At 45.0% G+C, this 19955-nt stretch overlaps 3 protein-coding genes across 10 annotated transcripts in view; 2 read left to right on the forward strand and 1 right to left on the reverse strand.

The window, feature by feature from the left end:
* Positions 1-2082, forward strand: part of prr12b (proline rich 12b) — a 34108-nt gene extending 32026 nt beyond the window's left edge. For all 4 annotated transcript variants that reach the window (XM_086184142.1, XM_086184145.1, XM_086184144.1 and 1 more), the window contains exon 15: positions 920-2082. In XM_086184142.1, the coding sequence (XP_086040268.1) occupies positions 920-1054 (135 nt within the window). In that variant the 3' untranslated portion in view covers positions 1055-2082. The remainder of the gene's footprint in view (positions 1-919) is intronic.
* Positions 1-19955, reverse strand: part of carm1 (coactivator-associated arginine methyltransferase 1) — a 75842-nt gene that overhangs the window by 35339 nt on the left and 20548 nt on the right. For 2 of the 5 annotated variants that reach the window (XM_086186323.1, XM_086186322.1), the window contains exons 15-16: positions 19705-19773; positions 12353-19614 (exon numbers count right to left, since the gene is read on the reverse strand). In XM_086186323.1, the coding sequence (XP_086042449.1) occupies positions 19475-19614; positions 19705-19773 (209 nt within the window). In that variant the 3' untranslated portion in view covers positions 12353-19474. Of the gene's footprint in view, positions 1-12352; positions 19615-19704; positions 19774-19955 lie in introns of those variants that run through there. The other 3 variants (XM_086186325.1, XM_086186324.1, XR_015110244.1) reach the window with 2 other exon arrangements.
* clpp (caseinolytic mitochondrial matrix peptidase proteolytic subunit) lies at positions 3800-11223 on the forward strand. Its single transcript, XM_086186326.1, has 7 exons — positions 3800-3932; positions 5646-5747; positions 7312-7383; positions 7722-7818; positions 8930-9117; positions 9243-9348; positions 10852-11223. Exons 1-7 carry the CDS (start codon positions 3921-3923, stop codon positions 11076-11078), a joined length of 804 nt encoding a protein of 267 aa, XP_086042452.1. The 5' UTR covers positions 3800-3920; the 3' UTR covers positions 11079-11223.

The following is a 19955-nucleotide window of genomic DNA, read 5'->3' on the forward strand; positions in this document are numbered from 1 at the left end:
AGTAAAACCTACGAAGCTGAACGGTTGAAGGGGGCGGGTACAGGGCTGTGTGTCTGCAGGGTGCTTGCCCATATATGGGAGTCTGATAAACCTTGATGTCACTGGTAAACGACGCTTTAAAAAAACCCATTGTCCCCCTTTAAAGTTTTGAAGGAAGACCTCTGCACCTCGTCGATCCGGACGCTGAACTAATTCATTCCCTCTCTTCCATTGCTCTGTGTTCTTGGCACAGACCCAGCATTTCCACTCCTACATGGATGATTGTAATCAGATGCAAAACCAGCTCAAATATTTTGCCCAGTGACATCGTGCATGCAGTGTCTGTCATGCATTGGGCTTTTAGAGGGGACGGATAGTTGATGCACAGTTCACGGTGCAACCAGCAGTTACAAATGATATCAGCGTTTACCTACCAGAGGCCGTGAGAGGCCGCAGTGCAGCACTGAGGCTTGGTTTGTGCTCTGGACGAGTGACAGTAGACCAGTAAACATCCAACCTCCGTAGGTGACCGACGTTGAGTCATTATGTTTGATTAGACTAAGAAAATTCTCCCCCGGTCTTGTTGGTGTTAGATTTACAATCTTGCTTCGATGAATCTCTCAATCTGTATTGTATCTTTTTTGTGGTATTTTTTTTCCTTTATCTGTCCAGGGGTAGTCTCTCTGTCAGGGCTACTCTGTCTTTTGCTTTTTTGATCGGAATTTGAAGAAATAAAAACCACATGACATCGCAGCATCTGCAGTTTTTTCTAGATTTAAGAGACAACGTCTCCAACATCAATACAGAAATGACGTAGCAGTACGACAGACTTTTGGATCAGCAAGTCAGTGATGATGTGTAATACAGTGGCAAACGTAATGCCTTTCTCTGCAGAGTTGCACTCAGACCACCGCTAACCGACTTGTTGTTTTGTGAACAGACGGACAGTATCGAGCAGGCAGCCGAGGACCCCGGCCAGGAGGAGGTGGTGCAGCAGTGCATGGCTAACCAGGGCTGGCTGGAGAGCCTCTATAACTCCTTCATGGAGCTGCTTAGCCTCAGTGCCAAGGCCTGAAGAGCCCCAGCTACCAAACCCACACATCCACCTGCAGTATGAAGTAGACAAAGGCATCTTGAGTTTGTGACAAAAAAAAGAAGAAAAAAGAAAAAGAATCCCACTTCAGAGAGACAGATGGGTGCCAGTTGTGCTGCGGGCCTGGCGACAACTTTCTTTGTTTGTGGGAGAATAAACTTTTAAAGTATTTGTTGTTTTAAGAGTCCATCTTAAAGTATCTCCTTTTTTCAAGAACAGTATTGAGAGTTGGAGAGTTGATAGTGAATGTGAAGGATTTTTCTCATGAGTCAAGTAAAGGGGCTGTGAGATAATTTGCTCAGAACTGCAAATGACATACAGACACGCCGACGCACACACACGTACACTCACATACACACCTGCACACACACACACACACACACACACACACACACTGTCTATAAGTATTGTATTGATAACTATGGTTTGTATAATTTATACAAGGACATTTTTAAAAATGACCATCCTTAAACAGGATCGTTGGCCGTTAATAATTTTTAAGTCTCTTTTCTTGGGGTGAACATAAAATGGCCCATTTACATTTTCGTTTCTTCTTTCAGACCAACAGAGGTTAAACTAATATGGAGTGTGACACAAATGAGGTTTGACTATGTAATAGTCTCTTGTTTACACCTGCCTCAGTGTGAAAGCAGTTGAGATTCAGGGGTAATGTATTTAAATAAGCTGTGTTCTTTCTGTTTGTTCAATGAGAGAGAGAGGATTTTATGCCTGTAAAGACAAAGAACAAAAAATAAAGCACGACTTTCTTAAAGGAAGTGTGACATGAGATGATCCAAAAGCATAAATGTCCGTGTTTAATGTGAGTCCTTTTTATCTGTTTGTTGTTGGTTGATATTTGCCATTATTTGACCTCTCTGAGGATATTCTTGCAGAGCATATTTGTTGTTTTGATGTGTAAATATTGTACAGCTTCTTCATTCTCTAGTTCCCAGTTCCTCTTCTGTACATGAAATTCCTGTATTTGACAAAAGTAAATAAAATTGTTGAAATGGCAAATGTGATGATGAATAAACTTTCTTGTCCTCGAGTCACAGGGAGAACGGCAGAGCCCTCTTTCAGGGTCTCGGGGTGATTTGACAAGGACGCACGAATCTGCTTTTATTAGCTGGCGAGATTTTAGGCTCCTGTGTGCAGAACCGCTGCCCCGTCCTGCGCTGGTAGGGAGGTTCAGGGAGACTTTGCTAATGAGTACTGGTATAATAAGCTTTTATCCAAAGGCAGGTGATGGTTCCAGTAGGTCTTAAACGTCCCCTTGATTAAATTCTCAATATTCATATGGCCAGCTCTAAGGTTTTTTGTCTTCTTAAGTATGAGTATGGGGGTGGCATGGCAACTGAAGGGTCGCTGGTTCGATCCCCACTTCCCCCGTTGACCATGTCCAAGTGTCCTTGAGCAAGATACTGAACCCCTAATCGCTCCTGATGGCCCTAAGATGGACTGGCGACCTGTCCAGGGTGAACCCGCCTCTCACCCACTGTCAGCTGGGACAGGCTCCACCCCCCCCCCTACAGATAAGAGGTATAGAAAAATGGATGGATGATGATTGTTTTCTTTCAAATAGATGATCTTCAAATAATTGTCCATATTAATATGGATGTAGTGTGTCAGTCACTGTCAACTGTTGCTGTGTGCCTTGCTCTGATGCGTCCACTGTGTCAGTCGTCAAAAGGCCTGCGTTTGTGCGACTGTTAACAAAAAACACCAATAACTGATGTCCAGACGAATTCTCCAGCGTCAATGTATTTGTCCAGAAAAGTAGGAAGAATACACAAATATCCACTTCTGAGAAGTACAGTGTTACACTGAGGAATCAGTAAAGTATGGAAGAGTCTGAGGGCCATCCATGAGAAAATGAAATGAGAGGAGGTAGATATTTTTTCATCCCACACTTAGCAAAAAAAGTCAAAATGTCAAGAAAAAAGGTGGAAATGTCAAGAATAAAGTCAAAATACAATGTAAAGAAAGACGTCGACGTATATTCATATTGAATGAATGCCTTGAATGTCTTGAATTCTCTTCCAAGCGTGTGTGGTTTCTCCATCGGAACAGTCGAGGTTTTCGGCACAGTCTCTTCAAAGTCCTGATACTGATAACTACAATCTGTTTGTGAGCTAAAAGAGGAAGTATTACTTTGTTACTAAAGTCTGAAGTGTAGTTTCCCCAGTTCATCCATCTGCCTGCACGGCAGTAGAAATGCGCTGGTTGTTATAGTCACAAAAGGTTGATTTTTTTTTTCTTAACATTCAATTTTAAAGAAAATTCTCAATGTGCGTGATGAAAAAGAACTACCTCTCATTTGTTTTCTCTCATGGTGGCCCAAATGCCTCATCCATCCATTTTCTCCTGCTTATTCTGTTACAGGTTGCTGCAGCCTAGCCCAGCAGTTTTCAGGCAGGAGGCAGGATTCACCCTGGACAGGTCACAGGGCCGACACATATAGACAGACAACCATTCACACCTACGGTCAAGTTAGAGTATGAATTAATGTTGTGCTCTCTTGTAATTTCTTTTGACAGCGAGAGGAACCCAGAGTACCAGAGAGAACCCACACAAGCACAGGGAGAACATGCAGACCTTCTTGCTGAGAGGCGACAGCGTTCACCACTGAACCACCGTGCCGACCATCCCATGTATCCTTCTATAGTCAAGACAGACTTCATAGCTGAATAAACCAAAGCTATGCTGATTATCCGTTCTCCCTCCAACCCTGCAGGTGGCGGTAAAAAGTCTATAAGACGATATTACATCCACCATTGATTCACGAGGAAGAATTTGGAATAAGTTCCGGTGTAGCTGGGGTCACAGAGAGGCAGTACCAGACGTCAAAATGCTGTTACGAGTGAGTATTTGTTTTAATTTTTCTACATCTTAGCGAACCCCTTCGTCTGGGTCATATTGTTGTGTGGACGTGTTCAGAATTGACCGTTACTGTTATTATTGCGGCTCGTCGTGTCGTGCTGTTAGCTTGTTATCTGTTAGCTTGTGTAAGTGTGGTGTTACATCAGGGCATCACCTCTAACGTAGGCCAACCAGGTCTCCAACGTCGCTGCTCTCATGTGCAGTCCAACAGTTCAGTTTCTCTTTTTTTTTCTTTAAAGACAAATGAAGGCAGGTCTACTTTGGCTCTATTAATCTTCGTCACTAGCGCATCGTGGTCTCAGGCTGAGTGGCTGTAGGACGCAACAGAGACCAAATGAAGATGGAAACAGTGTTTTAAAGAATTTGAAGGTGAAGTTAAAACCAGTTTTTAAACCTTTTAGTTTTGAATCCTGGTTGGCAAGGGTATAGCACACAAAAAAGAGGAGTCTCGGTGGACCATCTTCAAACTCATGTTACAATCTTCTAGATTTAATATGATGGTTAAATGACTCAACAGCTGGACAGAGTAAGTTAGATTTGGTCTAAGTATTGATCCTAAGGTTAAGTGTTTTATACCATTAGAAGTCTCACTGTCAAAATAAGCCATGGAAATTCAAAGTTTTCACTGCAGAAATACGAAGTGTCAGGTGATTTGGCAGCCGTGATAATGATTCATTTCTGGAGTGACCATCGCCACGTCTGGGACTCCTATACCGCAGTGACTGCTTAGCTCAGGAGAATCACTGGTCAAAGGATCTGATGATCATCTCACGGATCCAGCGCGGTGGAGAGACGTGCGAGTCAGTCGAATGAAACTTTTGAGAAATCTTTCCTAGCAGTTGCTTTTTAGACAGAAAAACTGTTCGTCACCATTCTGTTGCTATTAAAAACAAATACATTGATATTTTGTGTCATTTTTCTAATGAGGCTAATGTGACCTGCCTTTTTTAAAATTTATTCAACATTATTCAAGTCAAGTCAAGTCAGTTTTATTTGTATGGCACCAAATCCCAACAAAAGTTCTCTCCTGACTCTTTCCAAGTAGAGCAGGTCCAGTACCTCACTCCTTCAATGAACCTCCACCCAACAATTCTCCATCAGCAGCACATCCTGGAACAGAGCCATGAAAACCTTCCTTTTAACAGGCAGGAGGTGGAGCATTCAATCTTCCCTGTTTTATTTTGTAGCTTTTTGGCTGACTGGGTTCGATATTTTTGTTTTAATTTTAATTAATGTCTATTTTTCTAACTTAAATTAAACTGCATTGACAAACGTTTCAAGTATTTTTTTTTGGGTCTTTTTTTATCAAATGAAAAATGCACCAGGTGCTAGTGCCATACTGTCATTTAAGAAGCCCTTTTGCTAGATCCGCTATCAGGCAGTGAGTGTCGATTTGACTTTCTTTCCCTGCTGTAAAAACTGCAAAGCAACAATTTAATAAAAAATGTAATTTAATAATAATTTATAATTATGTTTATGAGAAGGTCCCGCCCTCAAAAATGTTAGTATTCCTGTCACAATTGTACTTGAGCATTTGTTAACGTTTTCTATGTAAATATATTTGCTTTTACAGTCACCCTTTTGCCACACAGTGGTCATCAACACGGGTAGCGCTTTAATTAACTCAACATGTTAAAATCTGCCGTAGTTTGTGGATTAAACTAAATAGAGTCTGTTCTTGATTGTCTTTCAGAGGGTTTTACAAATCGGGGGACAGACACTGAAACACAGCCGATCCCTCCACCACAGTCCTGCATGGAGGAGTCCTCTTATACCCATAGTAGTGGAACAAACGGTCAGTGAGATTCAAATCGGCCTCCTTGTGTCCTCACACATGAACACACTTCTAAGCATCCAAGTAGACCTACCTCCTAAACACTCTTCACACACCCAGTAGTAACCTCCAATACTCATACAAACCTGGTGCCGGTGGTTAAAGACGGCAAGACTTTCCACAAACATTCGGAATCTCAATATTGAAATGATGGCGAGTGATTTCCAGCGTGTTACAGAGGACATTCTCACATTGATGCGGTGTGGGGAACGTGGGCTTACTCCCAGTGAGAGGTTTTATATTTTGTGTGCAGCGTATACTGTATATCGTCCTGTATAAAGAAATGAGAGGACGGAATAAGAACACCATCGCCAGATACAAGCTGTCGAGAAGATTTGTGGATAAAATACCAGGTGACAGAATGTTATTCTCCAGTTCTCCTAAGTCCGTGTCTCTGTTGAAACTCACTTGATCCTGCTTTTGAATACCATTTCCCCACAAAGCAATACACTTGGCAAATGGAGGTGCTACTCACAGTGAGGAGATTGCACAATCAATCGTGTTAAAAACTTGAGTCACACCTCAATGCAGTTCTATTTCTTTCATTAAAAAGAAGCCTTCCTAGTTTCTCCCGCAACAAATGGAAACACTGCAATGCACCACATGATGCAGAGCAGCAGATGCCAAACGTGAGGAACAGAAACCCAGTGAGAGGAGTTGGAGAGAAGTTTTGTAAGGACAGAGCAGCCCCTCACACCGACGGCGGTGAGAACTGGACGAGGAATCAAACCAATCTCACAGATCTGGACCCAAAAAAATACTCCCATGCTGTGGTACTGGAAGTTTTTTGGATTCAGAAAACACAATGAAAGTCAAATTCACAGACATGTTTTGTTACTGTAGCAGCACGGCAGTGTAACTCATCTCCACCTCAAACCACTCAAAAGCTGCAAAAGCCAATAACACACGGACAGATAAAAATCCCTGATGGCTGAGCAGGCAGACGCCACTAACCTGTCAAGATACGAAACCATCTGAGAAAAGGACTACAAGCTGTTACTTGTAGTCCTTTGTCAAACGATGACTATAAAGGAAGGCAGGGAGTCTACATTTAGCTTCTAACAGCTGATTTAATTTCCTGTTGCGAAAAAATGCAATTGGGTTGCTTGGAGAAAATGAAACCAACCCAAAAACCCATGTTTACCTTTGCTGCCCCCCCCCCCCCCCCCCAAGGCAGTACACTTTGTGTGTTTGCGTAAGTTTGTCAAATTCTAGTATGGTTCACATTCTGGTGTGGTAGCAAGCTGGCAATCATCATCTAGCAGTGTGATGAATCTCATCCACCTGCAATGTTCACATTGGAATAGAGTGAAGTGTGAGTCAACTGCTCGCTCGCCCTCTCTCTCTGTCTGTCTCTCTCTCGCACACACACACACACACACACACACACACACGCTCCTGTATTTGCACCATTCATACATAAAACTCATTCACGATGAAAAAAGATGTTTCCCTTGCATATTTTCATGTTGTGTACAGGGCTGTTGTGCTCTGAAATCTAAAAATTATGCATTTTCATTTTCAGGGGAGAGGAGAACGAGCGTATGACATCTACTCTCGCCTCTTGAGAGAGAGAATCATTTGCGTAATGGGACCTGTAAGTAAGAACTCGCTGTCGGAGTCTGTTGGTGGTGTTTGTTACCTCCACCATGAGGCTGTGTGAATGGCTCTCAAATGAACATTATGGATAAGCGTTCCTTGTTGGGGTTTTGTGTTAAGGAAGCGTGTCTCATTTCCAGGCACGTCCAGCGCACGGGATCTTTTCACTTTTTTAACATTGCCAGAATAGAATTTAATTCTCTGAAAATGTCACATGGACATTTATGACCTAATAAAGCTTTATTTTAGCAGCAGCTGCTGGCAGCAGTCTTCAGTTTTAACGTTGGTTTTTGTGACGTGCTTTGGGAGTGTTGAATGGATCTCTCCTCTGCTCAGATTGATGACTCTGTGGCCAGTCTGGTGATCGCCCAGCTGCTTTTCCTTCAGTCAGAGAGCAACAACAAGCCCATCCACATGTACATCAACAGCCCTGGTGAGCTTCCCACTCTGGATGGAGGCGGACCAAAGAGCCTCCCAGACTCTGAATGAGCCAACGTCTCCATGGAGTTCATACCTCCAGAGAGTGGAGCATCCAGAGTACACTAGACGATGATGCTGGGTGGGATTGATGATGTCGCTACATGGTCGCTGGTGCAACACGGTGTCAGTCAAACCAGTCCTCTCCAGCCCTACTGTCTCAGCTCCATTAGCTCTCATTGTAAAGACGTGTGTAGTGATTGATATGGTAACCCTCTCAGGGCTGTGGTTCTCACTGCTTGGTGGAGCCGATGGCTCTGGTAGAAGCTGGTGCAGGTAACCAAGATGTTTCTCTCCAGGAAAGAGTGACCACAATTCTCACATTGTCGCTCCTCAGATGTGAAGAGCCATCACCTTTAGTTGGTTTTTGATAGTAAACTGTAAACCCTTTTTGCAGTGTAGAACATTTAAAAGAAAATACAGATGATAGACAAAACAAACATTTTAAAATATAGTCTGTTATAACGACACCACCCCAAAATGTCTACTTTGCCTTTCAAGAACACACAAATGGATGTCTTGAGCTGACAAAGAGGTTTTTTTCTCCTCCTGCATTTCTACGTGATTCCAGAATGCAGAAAGAACCAGCCACTTCTATTTAGCTTGAAGTTAACGTCAGCTAATGGCTCATTTCAGAAATCTGCGACAAACGGTCAGCTCCATGTCTTCTTTATTAAACTGGGTACTCGGTCATTTCCAGACAACTTCAAAAGCAGGTTTGGTGCTCCTGTGAATGAGGGTAGAGCACCACCTGCTGGCACACTCAGCTGAACCCACTCGCTCCTGCGTGTTCGTGGCAGTTGGCATTAGCCTCAAGCTAAATGCACATGGCTGGCTCTTCCTGGATTCTGCAGTCAAAGAGAAATGATGGGGGCATCTTTGTGAACTCAAGAAGTGAGTTCTTGAAGGCCAAAATACAAGTACAATTATAAATAATACACGTAGTACTTCATGGAAAATGAAATATTACTTTGCATTTTCAGATTTCATTATCAGTTTGTCATTTCCACATCATTTTCCCTTCAAGTACTTTAATTGATACTAAATGAACGATGCCTGGCCCCCAGGTGGTGTGGTGACAGCAGGCCTGGCCATCTACGACACCATGCAGTACATCCTTAATCCCATCTCCACCTGGTGTGTTGGCCAGGCAGCCAGTATGGGCAGCTTGCTCCTGGCAGCGGGCACGACAGGCATGAGGCACTCGCTGCCGAACGCCCGCATCATGGTTCACCAGCCATCAGGAGGCGCGAGGGTAAGCTGGCCAGGCAGGAGGGATTCCTCATCCTCGTTTCTTTTGATCATAATCTCAAATCAGGCAGTAGAAAAAGTGGGCGCAGTGAGAGCAAAGTTGTGTGAGAAGAGTGTGCTGTTTCCCAGGGTCAGGCCACAGACATCGCCATCCAGGCTGAGGAGATCTTAAAACTGAAGAGACAGATCAACAACATCTACGCCAAACACACTGGACAGCAGCTGGAGACCATCGGTGGGTGTACATATAAATAATAATATGTGTGTGTGTGTGTGTTTCAGTCAGCCCTTACTGGCTGATATTTTCCTATCACAGATATATTGTGATGGCATAAACGTCTTCTGACATACGCCAGTATAAAAAACAACATTGTTTATGGCATACAATACAGAAAACAATGCCTATGGTGGTTGAAAGGGGATGTAACGCAGTGTGTCCAGCAGGGAGCACTCCAGTGCCTCCGCCCTGTTTAGTTTACTATTTTAATTCTGTCTCTGTTTAAGCAGTTGTATATGACTGGTAAATGTTGTTGTTTTGGTTTTTTTTGGATAAAGTATTTAGGAAATTAGCCTTTAATTAGCCTTGTGAGTACCTTCACACAGTCATATTGGTGGCCAGTGAACATAGAAAGGTCTACTTTCAGCGCAGCACAAAATTCACCATGTCAGTCATCGGTAATCTGGGATTTCTTCCTGCTCTAACATGGACATCAGGCTCAAAAATCCCTCATCCGGTGGCCCTCACAGGTGCGTCCAAGGACAACATTTTCTCGTGCAAACTCCTGTGTGTCTTCCAGATGAATTTTATTCAAAGCTGCTGCATTGATCAGTATAGAAGTCATCTATGGTCATGAAATTGCGTGCACCACCTAGCGACACGAGGCTGTGCATGTTGAAAAGTGACGTTGTGTTCGTAGGCGATATGCCCCCTTATCTGAAGTCTGTGACTCGTGCGAGCACAGTTCCACCAGCACCGTGTGTTTTTACCTGTGGTAGACCGGGACCTTCTCAGGAAAAATAAAGTCTGAATCTGAATGAGCCGGTCTTCAGGACTCTCCTCGGTCTCCGGGGTGAAGACCTTGACTGTAACTTAGAGCAGACACCCAGCAGCCAGTCTGTGAGGTTGTGATGTCTCTGACGTGTTTACAGCGGGCCTTCCTCTCTTCAACCAGGCATGTGTGGGCAGATTGGAGTCTGACCTGCTTGTACTTGTCCCAAAGTTCAGTCTCACTGAGTGTCAGTTGCACACGCATGCTCCTGGCTGGCCGACTGATGTCAGCCATTCCGCTCAGCCGTCTCTCACTTTGTCTTCTTAGCCCGAGTGGCTAATGAATGTGACGGCACCAAGCGTCAAAGTTTGCAGGTTGGATGAGCATTTCACCTCCCTGCTCCGATCACGACAGGCATGAACAGAGGAGAGTTGGCTTCAACCGCTCCTTCACCTCCCGCAGCCTCTTCACTAACGACTCATTCAACTGTTCAGCTTTAAGTAGTCCAAATATGGCGTGCTGACGAGCATGAGAATAGGAAGCTGCTACGGTGATAAAAGCTATGAAGGCACAAATTACCATTGAGGTTAAATGAGTTAATATAATGGTCATAATTAATGATCATCACCCTCAAATGGCTACGGTGAGGACCTCCAGTATCACACGCCACGTAGCAGTCACAGCAGCGGGAGCTTCATACTGCTGACGGTAGTGTGATGTAACTGGATGTTCCCTCCTCCATCTTTCAGAGAGTGTGATGGAAAGAGATCGTTACATGAGCCCCATGGAGGCGCAGGACTTTGGTATCATCGACCGGGTCCTGGTCCACCCGCCTCAGGCAGGCCAGGATGAGCCGGAGCTGGTGCAGAAGGAGTCGGCCACAGCAGCCAGTCCCTCTCCAGCGGCGGACTCCTCGTCTCCAGAGCAAGCTTCCTCTGGGACAAATCCCCCCTCCTCATACAAACCTGAGCCATGAAGTAACACAGCAGGGCTTGGTCAAGACTCCATGCCTGACAGTCCAGAGATCAGGGCCAAGACTTCTTGATGTTTCTCCTCTCTTAAGTGGCCCCTCCCCCCTGCAGGAACAACTTTGTGCACTCGCACGAGCCCCACGATGGCTTCATTCCATGTCAAAGTGATGTGTGTCATATGAAGTCAGTCTGATGTTGGAAAAAGGTGGTAAAGATTATTTTTGGGATGATAATTCATTCAGTCGATGATATTCAAGCAGAAAAATGTGAGTAGTGACTGAGTGTTGAGCTGTAGTGGTCCATCTTGGGTGCTGTGCTTCTCTGTGGGGGGGGAAGCTGTGAAGACTGCAGGGACATCTTGTTCTGTAGCGCTGAAGAGAGGAGACGATATGTAAATCACATTGCATATTTTTTAATAAATATTCTTGTTTTGCCCACAATTTATAAACCATTGACTGCATGTTGTTGTTCTGAAATATTCGTTACTTCAGAGCCGAAGGCGGCCAGATTCAGATCCAACCACCAAGTCTTTGTTGATCCGTGACTTCTTTTTTCTGCTACGTGCTTTGAATTTGTTGTATTTCAATCTGTGAAACTCAGAATGATGACATGGAAAAGCCTGACCTCAGGATCTTTGTTCAGTTCGATTGAATCAAACTCCCATGAACACAGCATTCACACTCAGGTGCTGGGATCACTGGGATCACCGGGATCACCAGAGCAATCAGGCCAGGATCAGTGGGAGAGGCGGTCTGGCTCTGGCTGCTGGTCCGGTCCATTTATAGTGAGAATGTGATCTGAACTTGGTACGACCCAGCTAAAGCCACAAGTTTGAGCTGCTGTAAGCAAGTGGGCTTTGGATTTAGCAGAGAGCTTAAACCATAGTTGTCGTGGAAACCTCTGAAGCAGACAAGGACCTACTTCCTGTACGTACTGACTTGCGCCCACGCCAGGCACATCTGATCAATCCAAAATCTTTGTTTCACTCAGATTTGTCTCTGCCTTTTAGACAAGAACCAAGAACCACACTCCAAATCCAAAGCTAATTCAGATCAGAGCAAAGCTGAAGCAGACTTCCTGCCCCCAGTGCTTTGGAGCAAAACGACATTTTGAGACTACAAGACAGAAAAGAGGCGAAGGTGTTGTCTCTACACAACGATTGTCTAGGGGCAACACAAGTGAATTCTTGAAGATCAAAAATTCTGAAAGACGTCACAAGGTCTTCACAGTTCCACAAATGTGCGCCCGAACCTACAAGGAGCTGCAAACGTTCTACCCAGCACCTCTGCAGAACTGAGAAACCTCTGACTAACTGGAAGAGGGTTTTACGCAATTCACAAAACATCTTGGGACTAAAACTGATTTAGCAGAAACTCTTAACAAAAAATGAATTGTTGTGTTGGTCACTTGGAAGAATTCAGGTTTAATGTACATAGACAGTGGTTACACTTTCATACAACCTCCCATGAAGAAAACAGAATCCCAGGAGGGTAAACTCCGGTTCTGTTTTCACAACAGCACAGCCGCCATTTTGGACTGAATACTTCTGTGGAAACAGCCCAGAAGAAAGGCTACAGGTAGAGAAAAGCTAAGTCTCCTGTCAAAAGTCATATTTCTTGACAAGTTACTGCAGATTTGTAAATTCGTCAGTCCAAAATGGCAGAAAGTGCTGCACACTAACTTCTTTTGCCCCTAATAGGAAGCAAAACCAAACACAGTGCATAGTGGGTTGAAAACTGATGCTGGTTGCTGGAGAGAGGAAGGATGGAGGGTCTCCTACGAAAGAGCTTTTCCATCCTAGAGATCCACAAACCGAAAACAGAACTGCAACACTTGAGAGTTAAAAACATTTTATGTACTCCTAGTTCAAATATTTCAACTCAAAAAAACGAAAAAGAAAAATGCAAGTACATGAAATCAAAAATATGCATCAAAATGCAAACCGTTTCATCCCCACCCCCAAAAAACAAACAAAAACAAACTACAGAAGCACCAGCAACAGCCAATGAGAGACAGAGGGGCTTCAGCTTCCCTTTCAATAGTGCGTCGCCATCATTTACATCTGGTACTGTAGAACATCTCCTGTGTAAAGAATGGTCTACCAACAGATTCCTATAAGGGAGACCACTGGAGGACAGGGAGCTCCCAGAAACTGAGCACCACCAAGCGGCACGAGTCCCAGCACTGACATGTTGAGATGCGACAGCACGCCAACATCGTCCTGCTATCAAAATGCATGCGTGTTCCCTTAGACGACCTGCAGCGGTGTCTCATGTCCATCTGCCACCCGCATGATAGACGTGATGAGAACACATCCCTCATCCCATGTGTGATAGCCCACGCAAGTCTGGTCCTCTGCTGGACAGCCAGGTCAAGACCTCTAACGTGCACTCATCCAGCTCCTCCCAGGTGGCTGCCACGCCCCTCGTCAGCTGTGCGAGTAGCTGGTCTGCAGTCATGCAAACGCGGCAGACCGGTGTTCCAATCTTGAGCCTGCGTCGCTGAGAAACATCCACTGAGGACATGTGACGGATCAGCTGCCGTGCAAACCACCTCCTAAGACGACAGATTGTTGAAAGATACAGCAGTGGAGATGCTCTGACTGTTGATTGATGACATCACGGTGACAAATCTGGAGCATTTTGAGTGACCTCTTTTTTTTTAACAGCATCGTGATATTGTGCGTCTGTGGTTACTGCCCCAGCAATGAAATACCTGCCAATAGTGATATAAAAACGTTGGTAGTTGAAATAAAATCTTTGAACATACACAATAAATCTTTGGGGGATTATGTCAACAAATGGAAAATGGCTCAACAAAACAAAACTTTTTTAAGTGTCAGTAACTTCTTTTTTCAAAGGAACTTGCCTTGAAACCTTGAAGTACCAATGTTCGAGCCGGTACTATCAACACCCACAATTCATCCCTCGTCTGCACTTGCTGGTTTACTTTTCCAGGTCATGTGATGTAACACGTAAAGCTGCTAATGCTAAGCTACTGTTGCTAATGTCAGTGTAACTATCTGAACCCCTGAAAGAAATGTTGGTTCATTCAACACAGTGAACATCGACCGGATCATCACGCAACAAACAGTCCTCACTGTTGTGTTTCCGAAGCGTTGGCTGTCTCAGCTGTTGCATAGTCAACTTTTACCTTTACTAAACAGGGTCTACAGCACATCGAGCAACCGCTGGAGGTGCCTGGAGCTTGAATTCACTACCACTTCCTGAGTCCTACGACACTGTTGCCAGAGCAAATGTCACAATGGGTGCGCGTGTTGTTGTGTTCCTGTAGTGCGAAAGAGTTAGTTGGTCACTGTGAGTCCGTTTAATCCCCTCAGATCATTCTGGAGGGTTGAAACATGTTTAGAAGTACACACATGATCTCACATCAGCCTGAGAAGCAAGACCAACGTTTTATAGTCTGATCAGCAGGTTTACATGGAGAATTGTAGTTAGGACATCAGCAATGGCTCAAGATGGAAGGATGTCAAGCTCCTGTCCAGTGGACAGCTGAAGCCTGCAGCCTCTCCAGGACAGGACTCCTCTGATGCGGCGCACGACTTTGTGCATAACATGAGGACAAAGGCTGGCGTTACACTGGGAAACTTTCATGCAACTGCAAATTACATGCAACTTGAAAAATTGCACAAAGTAAAATACTCAGGCTCATGCAACAGATCTAACAAACAGCCAGGCGGATTGGTCTGCACATATTTTTCAAATATTTCACATTTTACGGGTATATTTTAGGTCTAACATCAAATCGGAAGAGGCGGCACAGTGGAGCAGTGGTCAGCACTGTGGCCCCCCAGCAAGGAGGTTCTGGGTGGAGCCCTGGTTGGAGCACGGGGTCTTTCTGTGTGAGTCTCCATGTTCTCCCTGTTCCTGCTGGGTTCTCTCTGGTACTCCAGCTTCCTCCACAGTCCAAAGACATCAAGAGAGGACGAGGCTGATTGATACTCTAAATTGACCGTAGGCGTGACTGGGAGAGCCAATGGTTGTCTGTCTCTATGTGTTGGTCCCACCATGGACGGGTGACCTGTCCAGGTGAACCCTGCCTCTCACCTGAAGGCTGCTGAGATAGGCTCCACCCCCGCAAACCTTGACAGGAATAAGCGGAAGAAAATGGATGGATGGATCAAGTTGGAAGTTTTTGGTTTGACTAACTTTAACTTATCTGATTTCATGCAGCTCACGTCAATCCTGACTCTTTTCCTTGTGGCACTGATTTGGGATTTTTTTCATCCATTTTCATCACCGTCGGACACGTCATCAGCATTTTGATTGGCTGTTGTGTTTAACAAGTTTCCCAAGGCATGACCTTTCAAGAGCGCCACGAGGGCTTTTTTTTTTTAAACACCAGGCAAGACAATTATTTTCACTGAGCTAAACCTGCATGAAAGCTTCACCTTGTAAATCCAGCTTCAGTCTACATACTGACTCTAGATTAGAGACAGCTCAGCACTGTGGACGGACAGTGGAGCAGAGGAGTCGGTGTAAGACAATGACAAATGTGTTATTAACTGGTTGGTCAACACACACACACACACACACACACACACACAAATGACAGAACATGACACACATTCTTTGTCATACACTTTTCCATGATAAAGTGGATGTCACTATTGACTACACAGAGCAATGACAGAGGGACAGGATGGCTATAGGTTAGCTACCACAATGTAAACATCCGCTGTGTTCACAGTCTACTCCACAAACTAGAGTGAACAAATTAAAGTACTACAACTTTGATGCCAGGATGGTTTTTGGAACATCTCCACCACATTTAATTTGCTCTCTTCTTCTTCTTTTTTTTTTGTTTTTTAAAATTCTTTGTTTTTTTGTGAAAGAAAAAAAAAAGACAAAAAAGGTAAATCCTACAAAGAGACATTTTCATCAGCTCTCTTCAAACTTGCTAACTCATAATTTCCAAATGAACCAAGTCCAATAGTTGTGACACTGGAAGCAGTGTGTGTCAAGTCTTTCTCTCCTCCACTGATAAAAGGGTCAGAGGGTGTGTTGGGGGGGGGTCATGATATGTTGGCGGTCAAGGAAGGATGGGCTGGCCCTCGCTCCCACACCTCTATCTTGAAGTCTCTTTACGACAGTCTTGTAGTCTCAAAAGGAGGTTTGGGAGGAGAAGAAAGGGAGGGAGGATGAGGGTGTAAAGCGGTGCCAATCCAGCGCAGCCTCTGTCATTCCACCCGGGTCACTGGTCCTTACTGGTTCCTTCGGTAAATCTTCATTCAGCTGTGCTGGAGCGATCTGGCTTGACTGTGGAGACGCCGCTCCTATGTGCTCTCAGTTCAACACAGGTATTGGGCGAAGAGAAAGAACTCCAGTGGCGGCGGCAGCAGCAGCTCTTCAACTGTGAAGGGACTTCAACGTTCTCGCTGTCCCACTGGTGACCTTCCATGATGCCTCTATTCTGTTGGGTTCGCCTAAATACATGAAGGCCCAGATCTTCCCCAGTTTATACAAGAATTTTCCAACTGTCCCGAGAAGTTTATCAAGTACTGTCACTCAAGCTCCTACTTGCTTCTCATTTGTTAACAGAACCATGAGTAACAGAAGGATGCATAATTATCTGGATTTGTGATAACATTAAGACGAAAAGACCCGCAGAGGAAAACTACTGGAAGTGGAAGGACGCATCCCAGGTTCCCTCTTCACCTTCAGGATCCAAAACAGGATGAAAATATTTTAATTTGGAATTGAGCGCTGAACATGCAGTTCCTCTGAAGATCAGGTCTTAACCTCATCTCAAAGCTGCAGAGGGTCCCAACTGACCTGCCTCGAGGCCCCGTCAGATAACGGTACATTCAAGTATGATCCAGCGCCCTGGTGGCAGGATGCGATAGCTAGCTCGCTGAAAAATGATTCAAATGCACCTTCTAGTAATTCATTTGAAGCATTGGTTGGACATCTTCCTGGACCGTTACAGATGAAAAGTGAAACCTGGCTTTTTCCCCACTTTGGACGGTGCTCAAACCTGGCAACCCCACGTTGAGGGCAGGAATTTAAGGGTGCAGACTGCGGACCCAACGGTGCAGGAGAAACGCCTTGGACTGAACCTCTCCACGGATGTCTCCTTTTAAAATGTTAACGTGTACATATTAAACCTGATGTTCAATTCAGCTCCATCATGGGAGCCTTTGTAGGTGTAGTTTCACCTCCGAGCTAAGCTGGGCTAGCTCGGAGTAGCATGCATCTACAGCCCGGTGAGACGTGCGAGCTGATTTCATACTTCAGGGATCAATAAGTGTTTAAAGAGAAAAGGGTGATTTGTAGTGATAAACCCACAGAATTATCAGCTGGCTGAGGGGGTTCCCTGAGTTCTATGGTGCTTTACGGCCTTGTTAAGCACACAGGTTTCATACGCAAACACTCAAATGTACCGTTTTGTTCAAGTCTCGTTACTCTTAGCTACCTCGATTCCAGGGAGCTGTTTTCAGCGATGATGAATCTGTCCAGCATGACATGGCTGACAGACTAAATTTACCACTTGATGGTGAATACAGGAGTGGAACTAGAGGCTTAAACTGATGCTTGACCTCCAAAGTGTATTTTGCCTTTCAAATTCTCAAAAATGCTAAGCTAATGGTGCCTGATGGCTAACCTGATCAAAACAGTGCAGAAACATCTGTTTGCAATTGCATCATCCAACACAATCAGCATCATCTTCATCCGGCTGTATGCTAGGTAATCAACACACGCTCTGATCCTAAGTAAAACCAGCACTTCTGGTCGGACGCGACTGTGAACCAGTGAGGAGCGCGACCAGCTGGCACGTTCTCTTGACCCAACTTGCGAGTGCTCGCCCGCATGCGGTCGCAGTTGCGCCGAAACGAACACCGTCGTTCACTTTAGCTCAAATCAAATCAGCGGCTGTATAAAGAAGACGTGGTTGCTGGTAACTGGTAGGTGGTGGTAACCCGTTTGGTAACTGGTAAACATGCTCGAGCGTCTGTAAACAGATGGTTTGGGTAGTCTTGGTCCTGTTAGCCTTCAATCTCCATTAGCCTCAAGCTAAATATACACGGCTGGCTCTTTCTGCATTCTGGAGTCTCACAGATCTGGAGTGGCAGGGTAGAAAAAACAAAGAGAAAACCTCCTGGTGCACTTAAGATGCACTTATTTGAGCACTTGATGGCAAAATACAAGTTTTGGTTAAGAATTGCTTTAAGATTGAGACGCTTTTCTCAAAAGCTGGTGTTACAGTAATTATTGTACTTCTGGTCGTCAGAGAACACAAACTGAAATGAACCTTAAAACCAATGATGTGTAAAAGACCAAAATATTTCTCCCCAATACAAGACAAATTGTGTTTACAGCTCGTTTTGCTGCTCCAAAGTAGTTAACCGAAATCAATTCATGCAACTTCAAAAATCAAGAATATCAGAGCTACTCCTACATACCTTAGTGTAATAAAGGGCAAGATTCTAGGATGGAGACCACTTCTACTCGGTGTAGTGTACGCTGAGGTAATAAGCACTGGAGGTATTGAAGAACTACAACACGAAGGACAGCAGATACACCGATGATAAAAGGTGCCCGTTTATCTCATCGCTCGCAATGGAAGGTAACCAGCGGGACTTGGTGGATTTGGGTGAACAGTAGATGGATGCGTCCAGGCTGAAGAGAACCATAACCACACGTGAGGGAAACTTGGAGGATGAGAGGTGGTCAGTTCATTCAAATCACAAAAGACAAAAAAACAAAAAACAGTTTCCATGTACACCTTAGGATAGCTAGCCATGTAGATGCTTTCTGATATATCTGTCTCTGTGTAGCACAGAAGCTAACGGCATCAGGACACTGACTAGAGGCCAGCAAGACACAACGTGGGGTTTCGTCGTGTCTGGTGAGAGTCTTGTAAGTGTGGCAGGGCCTTGAATATCAGAGCTGATATGAAAAGCCATGATGGAGGAGAGCGCTGCTGATGGCCTGGTGGAGAAAAGTGATGCTGCTCTCTGGCAGCAAGTGGGTTCTAAGGGGGGGGGGGGGGGGGATTGAGGAGACACTCAGTTACGCATGTTTAAAAAAGGAGAAATAATTGGGGGGGGTTGGAAGGATTGAGACAGGTATGTGGGGGGGGTGGATCAAGTTTCAGACCCGATGAATCCATGACAAGGAAGAGGAGGTTGTTTCGGCTGTACGTGAGACAAGAGTCTGGACGGATACGAGAGCGTTCAACCGTTCATGTTGTGATGGACTGAACAGAGTAGACTGAGGAGGACGAAGACGAGGAGGACGTGCCAGGACAGCACTGGTTTTGGTATTGGCTGCAGTTGATGGTTCAGTCACGGTTGGGGAGGAAGAAGGGTTGGGGGGGTTGGGCATCTCTTGTCATGCGGGGGCAAGGAGGGTGAAGAGGTCTATGCAAGGTCTTCGTCTTAACTGCCATAATGCATGGTGTTGCTGGGGATGACCATAGGTGAGGCCATGGAGATGGCAGCTCCCCCCATGGTGAACTGGTTGGTGACGGGATAGTAAGTACCGCTGCTGCTGGGGCCAGACTGGCCCGTAGTGGCTCCTGGAGGGAAGAGCAGAGCGTTGCAGTCAACATTCTTTAGGGACTGAGCTTGTACGTGGAGTCTCTGTGGTGCGGCGGTGCTTGACGTACCCTGTACAATTCCTGTGCTCATGATGGAGCCCATCCTGGAGTGGGTATGGTTCACAATGCCGGTGTTCACTGGGACCAAGCAGAGAGGAGAGCACAGTCAAGCATCTGTATCGACATGTACACAGATGCTACACTGGCCTTCAGATTACAGGGGGAAAAACACTACGGGGACAAGGATGTCTCCACAGACCCCGAATCTGGACGTTAAAAACTACATTTAATCACATAATTTGTTTAAACTCATTCACGAA

The sequence above is a fragment of the Aulostomus chinensis genome, chromosome 18 (assembly GCF_037954235.1).
Source record: "Aulostomus chinensis isolate RoL2024-O1b breed Wild chromosome 18, RoL_Achi_v1.0, whole genome shotgun sequence".
NCBI lineage: Eukaryota > Metazoa > Chordata > Actinopteri > Syngnathiformes > Aulostomidae > Aulostomus > Aulostomus chinensis.

Bases quoted from the DNA above. Each gene is read 5' to 3' on its own strand.
- clpp (XM_086186326.1), top strand. The intron at 7,384-7,721 runs GTAAGTAAGAAC...TCCTCTGCTCAG, and splicing joins TCATTTGCGTAATGGGACCT to ATTGATGACTCTGTGGCCAG. The intron at 7,819-8,929 runs GTGAGCTTCCCA...CCTGGCCCCCAG, and splicing joins CATGTACATCAACAGCCCTG to GTGGTGTGGTGACAGCAGGC.